The 12,087-nt window shown below is 36.5% G+C and overlaps 1 protein-coding gene across 7 annotated transcripts in view; it reads right to left on the bottom strand.

The window, feature by feature from the left end:
- Positions 1-12,087, bottom strand: part of NRG1 (neuregulin 1) — a 208,684-nt gene that overhangs the window by 162,961 nt on the left and 33,636 nt on the right. For all 7 annotated transcript variants that reach the window (XM_060183017.1, XM_060183011.1, XM_060183002.1 and 4 more), the window contains exon 2: positions 647-824. In XM_060183017.1, coding sequence (XP_060039000.1) covers positions 647-824 — 178 coding nt within the window. The remainder of the gene's footprint in view (positions 1-646; positions 825-12,087) is intronic.

Genomic DNA, 12,087 nt, shown 5'->3' on the forward strand with positions numbered 1-12,087 from the left:
TCCTCTCCTCTCATCATGCATACATTATTAAGCATGTATGTATGGTTTTCTTTTTTAAAAAAGTGTTAAGAAGCCCAAATGAGGGAGTGGAAGATTCATAGTGCAGATTCCAATCCCAGGATAACCTTGGCGGCAGAAACAAAAAAGATAAAATGAAACAAAGAGAGAAGAGGGGAGGGGGGTGGGGAGAGGAATAAGAGATAGCAGAAGAGACAGCATCCAAGTGCCATGGGGGCTGGGTTTCAACCTTGGTCAAATATCCAGCAAAACAGATGTATTCCAGCATTAGCTATACCACCGGTCCTGTGTTCTTACTTTTTAAAAATAAAATGTATTTTAGTATCTAACATATTACTCACTATTACTAGAGCTACCACTACTGTAGTCTTCTTGCCTCCCATCTAGTTTCCCAATTACCCAAATATTCTTTCCATATCTACCCTTACCCTTTTTATTCATATGTTCCAAGAATCAGCAACCTCAAAGTCTTTCCAACATAATGAAACAACTTCTGGTCATTAGATAATGACCAGAATACCCCATATATTATACTTCTTGACAACAGATTTGTGCATTATGTCTTAAGTAACTTTTATATCATTCTCTTGCTGAAATCAGGCTCCTTTAGTCTATGCACTATACTTACCCAGGCTTTTTCTGTATCTTGATATTTTGTGGTCTGTTTTTTCTGTTTAATTCATTCCCATTCTTGAACCATTTGAATCTGAGAGAGGAGTACTCAGAGCTGGTCTCACACCGAAGTACTAGTTTAGAGCCTGCAACAGATTCCTGGCTTTTCATCTCTTTCAATCGTAGAGGTAAAGCTAAAAAAGAAAAGAAAATGAAAAACAATGTTCAAATCAGTTGATAACCTTTCAAAGAAAAGCTTATTAATGTGACTAGGGTAAAAGCTCAACTGGGAGAACATCAAACTAGCATGTCTAAAGTTCCTGGTTCAATCTCCAGCAGTGCACAGAGCAGAATAGTGTTCTGTTCCTCTCTGTCTTATAACAAACTCTTACTGTCATATATAATAAATTTTTTCTGAAAAGGCATAAAAACATCCGATACACCTAATCAAGATATCACTACTAAATTTTTCCTATCTGAAAGAATAAAAATGAGGGCGGGGGAGTCGGGCGGTAGTACAGTGGGTTAAGAGCATGTGGCACAAAGCTCAAGGACTGGCCTAAGGATCCCGGTTCGAGCCCCTGGCTCCCCACATGCAGGGGAGTCACTTCACAGGTGGTGAAGCAGGTCTGCAAGTGTCTATCTTTCTCTCCCCCTCTCGGTCTTCCTCTCTTCTCTCCATTTCTCTCTGTCCTATCCAACGCTGACATCAATAACAACAACAATAATGACTATAATAAAAAGACAGCATGGGTAACAAAAGGTAAAATAAATAAATAAATTTAAAAAATGAGGGCGGGGCAGCAGAAGATAGAATCAACCTAAAAGGATCTCAATTTGAAGAAAATTAAAATGTCCAAATAAAACATACTCTTCAGAGGGGAATGTTGAAAGGAACATAGACTATAAATTTAAAACATAGTCTAGTTAGTTTCTTAATCTTTATATTTTCTAATACCATGAAAAAATACTAAACACTGGTCATTTCAATCAGTCAAAAAGACTCCATAACTGATTCAATATCTACAAATTACTTTAGGATAATAGGTCACAACTTAAACTTCTTCATCATTCTTGCAACATCAAATGTCATATCCATTTTTATTTCAGGAGTTTAATTTTAGGGATAGCTAAGTGGATGGCTTGTCCATGACTATAAAGTTTCTGTAAAATCAAAATGAGACTACCCCATCATCATAAGTAGCCCAAGGAACAAACAAATTTTACAATCTTAACACAGGAAATTATTTGGCAATATCAATTGTAAAGTTTATGGGATAGCTACAGTCCTATAGACAATCAATGACCATTACAGATGAACACCAAACACAGGCTATTATCATTTTGATTGAATTTAAATTTGCACATATTTTCTCTAGAATCTGGGAGTAGTTAGATTAGGTATTACATTACACAATAAGTACCTATATATCATTCCTAGTTTCAGCATAACTATTAAAAAAATAAAGGGTATTTATTCTCTAATGAAATACTTCAATATGTATATAACATGCAAATTTTGCATCAAAATGAAATGGCTGGAAATGGAAGAGAATAAAGATGAGACAGATTTAAGAAGAAACTGATCACTATAGAATAGGCACACATGAAGATTAATTATACAACTCTATAGTAATTCTTTTTTTCATAGAAATACAGCATTTAAAAATATAGAAAAGGGACTGAGAGAGGCGCCTCATTAAGTAGGAAGCATCTCTTCCATGAATAAGACTCAAATTCAGGTGTAGGCACCACCTGAAAGGCATATAGCACCAGAGTTGCTGTAGTTTCTCTCTTCTCTGACAGAAAAAGCAGCTCAGAAACTGAAATCAACTATTTTGCAAGAGATCCACCCACAAATAACGTGTGTGTGTGCGCCTCCATGTCTGTGCCTTTTTTTTTTTTTTTGCCTCCAGGATTATTGCTGGGGATGGGTACCTACACTGCAAGTCCACTGCTCCTGGAGGCTAAATTTTCACTTTGGCTTCCCTTGTTGTTTTATCGTTGTTGTGTTTATTATTGTTGTTGTTACTGATGTAGCTGTTGTTGGATAGGACAGAAGAAATCTCGAGAGAGCAGGAAGGAAAGACAAACACCTGAAGACCTCCTTCACTGCTTGTGAAGCAAACCCCCCCCCCAGCAGGTGAGGAGCCAGGCGGGGGCTCCAACCAGGATGCTTAAGCTAGTCATTGTGCTCTGTGCCATGTGCGTTTAACCCACTGTGCTACCACCTGATCCCCATGTCTGTACCTTCTATATATACACATGCATTCATGCATGTGCGCACACAAACACACATACACACACATATGGAAACATTATGAATGCAACTTCCCTGCACACAAACTTTAACTTAATAATCAGCATCACAGAACCTCAGATCTCAGCAATTCTGTTTCCAGTGGATGTTAGATAGCCAACTATAAGACCTGCTTCTCCTCCAGCTTAGGAACTATCAGGAAGTCCAGAAAATAAGCCCAGGCACTTGAGACTGCACCTCCCTGATCCAGCATGCAATTACTCACTAAACATGACAATCAAGACTCCAAGGACAAGCATCTGAACCACGTTAGACACGAACAGGAAATGGAGTACAATTCCTCCTCAGCACTTACTTGTTTTTCTATACTCTGCCTTTACCAAGTAAATCAAAAAGATGTCAGAAATGAGTGCATAAAACTTTCAATAAATCACAGGAAAAAATCATTTGGATGCTGTGATTTCTTAGCAGTGTTCTTACATGTACCTAGCCCCATTTTTTATGAAGTTGGAGGTTGAGAAGGAAGCACTTAAGGTAGAGACATAGTGGCAAGCTAAACACTTATTTCAGCTATTTCCAGTCCTTAATACCTGATCATTTTGTCTGCCTAGAAAAAAAAAATTATCACTAATAATAATAATAATAAAGAAGTTGAAAAATAAGAAAACACAAAGCAGAACTTGGAGTTAATGTATTGCACCAATGTAAAAGAATGGGGAGCCGGGGGTCCTGGAACTTGATAGCAAAGAATGATTTACTTGGGTTTGAATTGTTATGTGGAAAACTGAGAAATGTTACATGTGTACGAACTACCGTATTTTAATCCTCCCCCAATAAAGAAGAAAATAATAAACTTATAAATAACTTTTTAAAAAGAGATTTATTTCTTGATCATATTTCATAGGAATTATCCTTTTAAGATATGGTTCATGAATCTTCCTGGGAATTTCAAAAATAGAAATTCTCATCTATCTTAAACATATCTATATTCCTATTAACCCTTTAAGATCATACTCAAATTTGCAAGTATGGTGAAAGGTTTGCATTTGCTAGAACTAAACATCAAAGAAACTAATGTGTATAGATTAAAGAAAATAGTGATCTGGGAGGCCGTGCAGTGGATAAAGCGTAGGTCTCTCAAGCATGAGGTCCTGAGTTCAATCCCTGATAGCACATGTACGAGAGTGATGTCTGGCTCTTTCTCTCTTCAATATCTTTATCATTAATAATGAATAAAGTACTTTTTTAAAAAAGGTAGATTAAAGAAAATAAATTGCTTCACTATTTTACATATAAACTTAAAGAACTAGGTTGAAATCTTAATCTCACTGACTTTTATATTTAACTTGGGACACTAAACTCTATAGGCTGTTCCTTTGCTTTCTAAATGTTTTTCATCACCAATAAAATGTTCCAGGCTGACTTTTTTTACCCCCCTCAGGTAGAGAAACAGAAATACAGAGACCCAGAGAAAGATAATCACAGCATGAAATTTTTTTTTTTCCCTTAAGTACCATGGGCTTAAGTACCATCAGAGCTTCAATCTGAGCCATGTGCATGACAAAGCAAGAGCATTATCCACGTGAAGTATTTTGCTGTTCTTATTTCCTCACTTCTAAAGAAAAATATTCTAAAAACAGTATTTTCAGTAACTTTACCTCTTAGTAAGTACCATTTTACCTCACCCACCACTCCATATATTTGCTTAGCAATCCAGTATGAATATAAATCTACTAAATTTTGTTTTATTTTTAGCTTGAATACTTTTTATGAAATCTTTTTAGTTTATTAATATTTTTATTTAATGGATAGAAACAGCCAGATATTGAGAGGGAAGGTAGAGATAGAAAGAAATAGAGAGAGAGATACAGAGAGACATCTGCAGCCCAACTTCACCACTCGTGAAGCTTTCCCCCTGAAGGTGGGGACTGGGGGCTTGAACCCAGGTCCTTATGCATGTAACATGTGTGCTCAACTACATGCGCCACCACCGGACCTCGAAATGTTTTTCTTCCTCTCATTTCCATTCCTTATTTTCCTTTCTCTCCTCCTCCTTATTTATTTATTTATTAAGAATCTTGATTTTAAATGTGAGAAAATAATCAAATTCAAATTCAGGATTTTTCTATATAACAATTGGACATGTCAATGCCATGCATGACAAAGGGGGCACTGATACTGAGATTACAGGGAAATAAAAGAGAAATAATGAGTCATGAGACAGCTAATTTAGTAAAGCACACCAGTTAGCATGCATGCATAAGGACCCAGCTTCAACTCTGAGGTGACACATGGGAGCACCACACATGGCACAAGAAGAAATTTCATGAATGGTGGAGCAGTGCTATAGTGTTTCTCCTGTTACTCTGTTTCTCTCAATCTCTCTCTCAATCTCTCTCTCTCTCTCTCTTTCTCTCTCTCTCTCTCTCTCTCTCTCTTTCTTTCTCTCTCTCAGAAACACACAAATCTTTGTTTTCCAGTCTTTTTCTTCTGGTCTTTCTGTTGTCAGATCAAGCTTTAATTATATAAAACTTTAAAGTCTTGTTAAGCTTGTAGTCATGAAGGAGATTCCTGAAAATATTTCAGATATAATTTACAAATGTAGCCCTTAAGACGTTCATTTAAATTCCATAAATAGTATGACACTTGAAAAGTTTAAATTCTTCCATTTCATAACCATCCAGTTAGAGAAAAGCAATGATATCCTTTCCTTTTCCTTTAAGGATTCATAAGCAAAGAGCAGCACAGCCTTTGTCCTTAAGAGAAGGAAGTGAGATCATGTGGCTGAGACCTTCAGATATCTGGTCTTCATAACAAAAATACCCACTCCCCCCCCCCCCTTTATTGCCACCAGGGTTATCGCTGGGGCTCTGTGCTCTCACTATGAGTCTACAGCTCCCAGCAGCCATCTTTTTCCCCATTTATTTTTATTTGATAGGATACAGAGACATGGAGAGGGGAGGAGACATAGAAAAGGAGAAAGATGAAAACCTGCTGATCTGCTTCACCACCTATGAAGAGTCCCCTCTGAGTATGGGGAGTGGGAGCTCGAACCTGGGTCTCTGTGTTCAGGTACTGGTATGCCTTGGCTGATGAGTCTAAGTTTCTCACTCTTGCATATAGGCTTATATCTGCTAGAAACTCAGAATCTTCCAATTACCCTTACTACTTGATGACTACCAAGAAGCCCACTTTTAATAATATGCCTGTTGTGTCCTTTAGAATTAATAATATATGACAGAGGGTTTCCAGTTTTTCAGATAAAAATGCTCTTAAGGTGTCACTCAGATTCTTTCACAGCATAAATGATGAAACAATCTTTGTAACTACCAATAGTCATATAGCTACATGACTGGCTTATAGAGGTTCTAATAAGTACTATAAATATTCTTCATTCATTCCTGGTGGAGCCCAAACTCAACTATATAAAATACCTAGCAAGAATAAAAATCTGGGTGGCAGGGGGTCAGGTGGTGGCACACCTTGTTAAGCTCACATGTTACAATGCACAAGGACTTGGGTTCAAGTCCCCGGTCCCCATCTGCAGGGGAAAAGCTTTACAAGTGGTGAAGCAGGGCTGCAGGTGTCTCTCTGTCTTTCTCCATCTCTATCTCCCCCTTTCTTCCTTTCTTGATTTCTGGCTATCTCTATCCAATAAATAATTAAGGATAATAAAAAAAATTAAAAAAAGAAATTTGGGAGGCTAAAGAGATAGCACAGTGGTTATGCAAAAAGACTTTGAAGTCTGAAGTACCAAAGAGTCTAGGTTCAATCCCCAGCACCACCATAAATCGGAGCATAGCATACTCTTACAAAACAAACATTTTTCTTTGTCTTTTCTACTAGCCACATGAATAAATTGCCATTGATATTTTGCAAAACTCAATAAAAATGAAAAATAAAATTGAGCAAAAAATGGTTTGCACATTTTCTAAAATATTCATACTGAGATAATGTCTCAATAAAAATTCAGTAATACATCTTTTTCCCTATATTGTAAGATAATAACTACAATAATGTAATACATTTTAAAATTCTATATATTCCTCTGAAGTATGATTTACTCACTTGAAACCATCTTATTTCATTGATTTAAAAACAGCACTACCAACTATCTTCTAAATTTAAAAATACTAGAGGCCAAGAAAAGAGTACTCTGATTCTAAAACTAAAGCAACTGCAGTTGTGTTTTGATACTTGCTTAAGAGTAAATGTTCTGTTAAAAATTAGTTGAAATGGGGTGCAGCGGTAGCACAACAGGTTAAGTGCACATGGAGCAAAGTACAAGGACCAGTATAAGGCTACCAGTTCGAGCCCCCGGCTCCCCACCTGAAGAGGGGTCGCTTCACAGGCAATGAAGCAGATCTGCAGGTGTCTATCTTTCTCTCCCTCTCTCTGTCTTCCCCTCCCCTCTCCATTTCTCTCTGTCCTGTCCAACAACAATGACATCAATAATAAAAACCACAACAATGATAAAAAATAAGGGCAACAAAAGGAAAAAATTAGTTGAAATGCAACTGTAATGATAAATTAATATTTCAGAAATAATAAGTATCCTGAGACTCTTTTGCATAATTTAATTATACTGGGTCTTTCTTATATTTTTACTTTCAATGTGTTTAGAGAGAGCAGTAGTTCTATACCTTGAAACATTTCATCATTTGTTGCTATATACTTATGCTCATATTGACCCATATTCCAAATAAACCATCCTTCCTAATGAGTCTTCCTATTCTGGTTCTTTATAAACTGAAATAGGAGAGCTACTTGTCTTTGTCTATTTATCGTGTGTGTGTGTGTGTATACATGTTCACATGTCTGTGTGCAGGTGTGTATACTACTGAATAATCTCTTTATAAGCATACATATGTCTTCATATCCACAGAACATATTGTATAGTATAAAATAATGAAACCGAACATAATATTTCAGTATTTTACTTCTATTTTTCACCTCAAAGAGGTTTCTCTCCAGTTGAGACTGTCTTTTTAATCATATTATTTATCTTGCCACTAAAGATATCATTGAATCTGTACCTGGCACAATTCCTCTGCTCTCAGTAGACTATTTTATTAGTGATTTAATACTGATTCCCAAAATTATGAGATGACAGGGGTATAATTCCATACCATTCCCACCACCGGAGTTCTGTATTCCCATTCCCCCCACTGGAACCAGGTGTAGTTCTCCCAACATCACAGAAATGGGTTAACTATTATTTCTATACCTATCTATATTTATATACATTTGCCCATTTTCTCTATGGTCCTGCCTTCTCTTGCTTTCTTTTTTAATTTTTATTTATAAAAAGGAAACACTGACCATAGGATAAGAGGGGTACAGCTTCACACAATTCCCACCACCAAAACTCTGTATCCCATTCCCTCTCCTGATAGCTTCCCAATTCTTTATCCCTCTGGAAGTATGGAGCCACGGTCATTAAGGGATGCAGAAGGTGGAAGGTCTGGATTCTGTAATTGTTTCCCTGCTGGACATGGGTGTTGGATGGTCAGTCCATACCCTCAGCCTGTTTCTTTCCCTAGTGGTGTAAGAATCTGTAAAGGTGGGGAGTCGGGCTGTAGCACAGCGGGTTAAGCGCAGGTGGCGCAAAGCACAAGGACCGGCATAAGGATCCCGGTTCAAACCCCGGCTCCCCACCTGCAGGGGAGTCGCTTCACAGGCGGTGAAGCAGGTCTGCAGGTGTCTATCTTTCTCTCCTCCTTTCTGTCTTCCCCTCCTCTCTCCATTTCTCTCTGTCCTATCCAACAATGACAACAACAATAATAACTACAACAATAAAATAACAAGGGCAACAAAAGGGAATAAATAAATAAATTAAATTAAATTAAATAAATAAATAAAAGAATCTGTAAAGGTGAGGTTCTGAGACACATTGGTGAGTTCATAAGCCCAGGGAAGTCATAGTAAATCATAGTAGCATCTGCAGCTTGGTGACTGAAAGGCATTAAGATATAAAGCAGGACAAAATTATTACTGAACAGGAAACAAAGAGTAAGAATAGAGGAGATAAGAATAAGGATCTTAGGGTGGGAAGAAGCTAGGAAGTCTATTTTAGGTGTGTTCCTAATGGCCCAGACTTTTTTTTTTTTTTTTTTAAGATACAGGGAGAAAGACAGAGGGAGATAAAAACATTTGTGAAACTTCCTCCCCTGCAGGTGATTTCATGTGGTGGCTGGAAGTACAAACCTAAGTCACACATGGTGTATTATGGGCTCCATCATGGAGAGCCAACTCCAAAGCCCCACTAATGCTAGCTTTGACTTGACAAATATATCAGTGTCCCTTGGTGGTTTTTGTTATTTTTACACATGAGTTCCCAGTTTTACTTCTCCCAATTAAACTGCTACAAGTTAATATTCTGGTTCTCTTAAATGTTTTATCTGAGGGTAAGCAGAGTAAGCCCCATAAAAATATCCTTATTTTGAAGCCATAAAATATGATCACACTCTACATTTGAATACTATACTCAACAAGCTTATTTAAAGCATACATACATACAATAAGAGGGTCAAGTGAATATGGAATTTATTACAACCAAATCAAAGGACAGGTAAGGCATTTATTAGTAACTGATCACAGTTACTAGCTGAGACTTAAACTATTGGTGATGTGTTGGGTGGGATAGGGTGTTTGGTTATGTGTATGCAGTTTCATTTCTACTGACACTGTATTAAATATTCAAAGTTCTAAATTAAATAGACAAAAGATACATAGGATCTCAAGGGCCTAGCACAAAGCAGAAACTTAAGTCCTACTGAAAGAATAATTATGAAGAAGGATTTAAAAGATATCAGTAAAGTAGTTCAGGTACCATGATTATCCCAGGGACTGCATCAATGTAAAAAAAAAAAAAGCCCTTTATTATTTGTGATCAAAGAGTTCTGCCACATTATTTTACACATAATATTATATTAGGACTTTGATAGTGCTATGCCATGAGAAGGAAATGTAAAACTTACTGGAAAATTATCAAATAAGTAGTAGTACCATTGCTGTGAATTTTTATGTCATTCTATATTTCACTTATCTGGTCATTACTATCAAAGCATTTTCTACTTTAACTCTGCCTATGTGAAGAACTTGGACATACCATCATGTTCCTCCTTACCCCATCTCATTGGCCTTCTCTCAGTCTCTCTCCACACAGACCAAACTGCCACTCCATTTTAGCACAGGAGGACACATTTAATGTTTTCAACTCTATCATCAAGTTGAAACTGGTTACCTCATTAATTGATCCCATTCTAGATGGCCTTAGTTTTCTCCTTAAAGTACAAAATGTGTTATTATACTTAAGGTCTCACCATATTCTGTTTTATCACGTGTGTCAAATTTCCTTTTGCATGCAACAGCTCTCATATGTCTTTAATGTAATGTAGATATTTATTCCACTATGAAGATTTGCTTAGTGCAAACTGCAAACTTCAGAACTTATCTTTCCAGCAGGGTGACTCTAAGACTTGGTGGGGTGGGGGAAGGGAAGTGACAGAGATTGAAGCAGAAGAAAGAAGACACCAGAATAAAAATATAGGGAAGATATTTTTTTCGATCTCACAGTAGTGTGGTAAAATTTTTTTGTTTCTTTTTATAAACTATAAACCCAGAACACCTCTCCATAAATGTCTGCAAAAGACTAACCCTGAAATTCTACTATGGAAAATAAGCACAGATAACAAAATAAGCACTAAAGTAAGAGGACTTTTCAGTCTGAAAATGATATTATGTTTGTTGAAATTAGCAATCCTCATTCATATATGTCTGCAGCTCTCTGTCTAATATTTCATAGGCTGAGGGGGAAAGGAGGGAAAAAAACACAGAACTGTGACAACAGTATTCCCAAGGGCTATGAGTTCACATTAAATAAATAAGGTTCTCTAAGTATTTCCAACAATATCTTTAGAACGGCAATAGTCAACACCGCTGAGTACCTACTATGTATCAAGCTGTTTCAAGAATCTGTTACTCATGAGCTCTTCTAAGATTTATAATAATTCGAGAACATATGCATTATTATCTTCATTTCCAATTTACAGATGATGGAATAAGTACAGTAAAATTTACAGTGTGCAAAAAAACACAGTTTATAGAATATGGAGCCAGTCTCTGGATTTAAGAATTACACTCCAGAGCTCCTACTTTTAGCTATAGTTCAAATAAAAGACTTCATATTTGCTGTGCCATTAGAGATCATAATTTCCTAATAAAAGTTCACATATATCATATGAAAAAATCATTTCTGCACATACACAAGCCAAGCACAGGTGCACGTGCACACACACACACACACACACACACACACACACACACACACCTGGGAGAGAAAGTAGATATATAAAGTGCTGAATTTTCTGAACTACTTTGATAGTTGATGGGAAAATAATGCAAGACAGAATACTTGAAATAGGTGTCATACAAATTTTTTTTCTGAGCTGATTGTCATTTGCCAAATGCCATAAGGTGAACTGTACCATACCTCACTCTCAAGTTCACTGAAACTGGATAGCCCCCATGTGAGAATATAGCCACAGGAGGGTCTTAAAAGATTAACTTTGTTCTTTCAAGGTATAAAGGCAATGCACCGTGACAGAGGATGCTGGAGTAAATCACAGCACAGTTGCCAGCAGCTTGAGAGTAAGTGTTCAACAAGACAACCTAATTAATGCTGCCATCATGGCTGCCTCCAATTACAGGAACAACTAGCTCATAGACATAAAGAGATTGTTCTGCAAGCTTCATTTAAGGCAATCAAAGTTGAGGGTTAAAATTAACTCATTATTTTGACCTAACTGGTGTCTAGCAAGTTTGATTTTATGTCTGTTTACAAGTCTGATCTTTGTCAAAAATTAGGGTTTTCCACCTATGTTTACTGCCATATTCACCTTCAACATGTCACTCCAACAAAGTGAAAATTTGATATATTTTTATTTTATTTATTTTCATATTGTCATGTGGTTTTCTCATCTGTGCTGATTGATTAAATAAATGTACTAAATTACCACGACCTGCAAGTCCTAATATTTGTCTTTATAACCATCATTTCTTTATTCATATTAAATTACAATAATGTCACATGTCACCAAAATCTTTTTTTATTTGAAAGAGGAAACTTATTCAGATATTTTGAACTGGGTAATATTTGTAGGTAAGACAAGTTTGCACTCATTATAAATTCGTTG

This window comes from Erinaceus europaeus, chromosome 2 (assembly GCF_950295315.1).
Source record: "Erinaceus europaeus chromosome 2, mEriEur2.1, whole genome shotgun sequence".
Lineage (NCBI taxonomy): Eukaryota > Metazoa > Chordata > Mammalia > Eulipotyphla > Erinaceidae > Erinaceus > Erinaceus europaeus.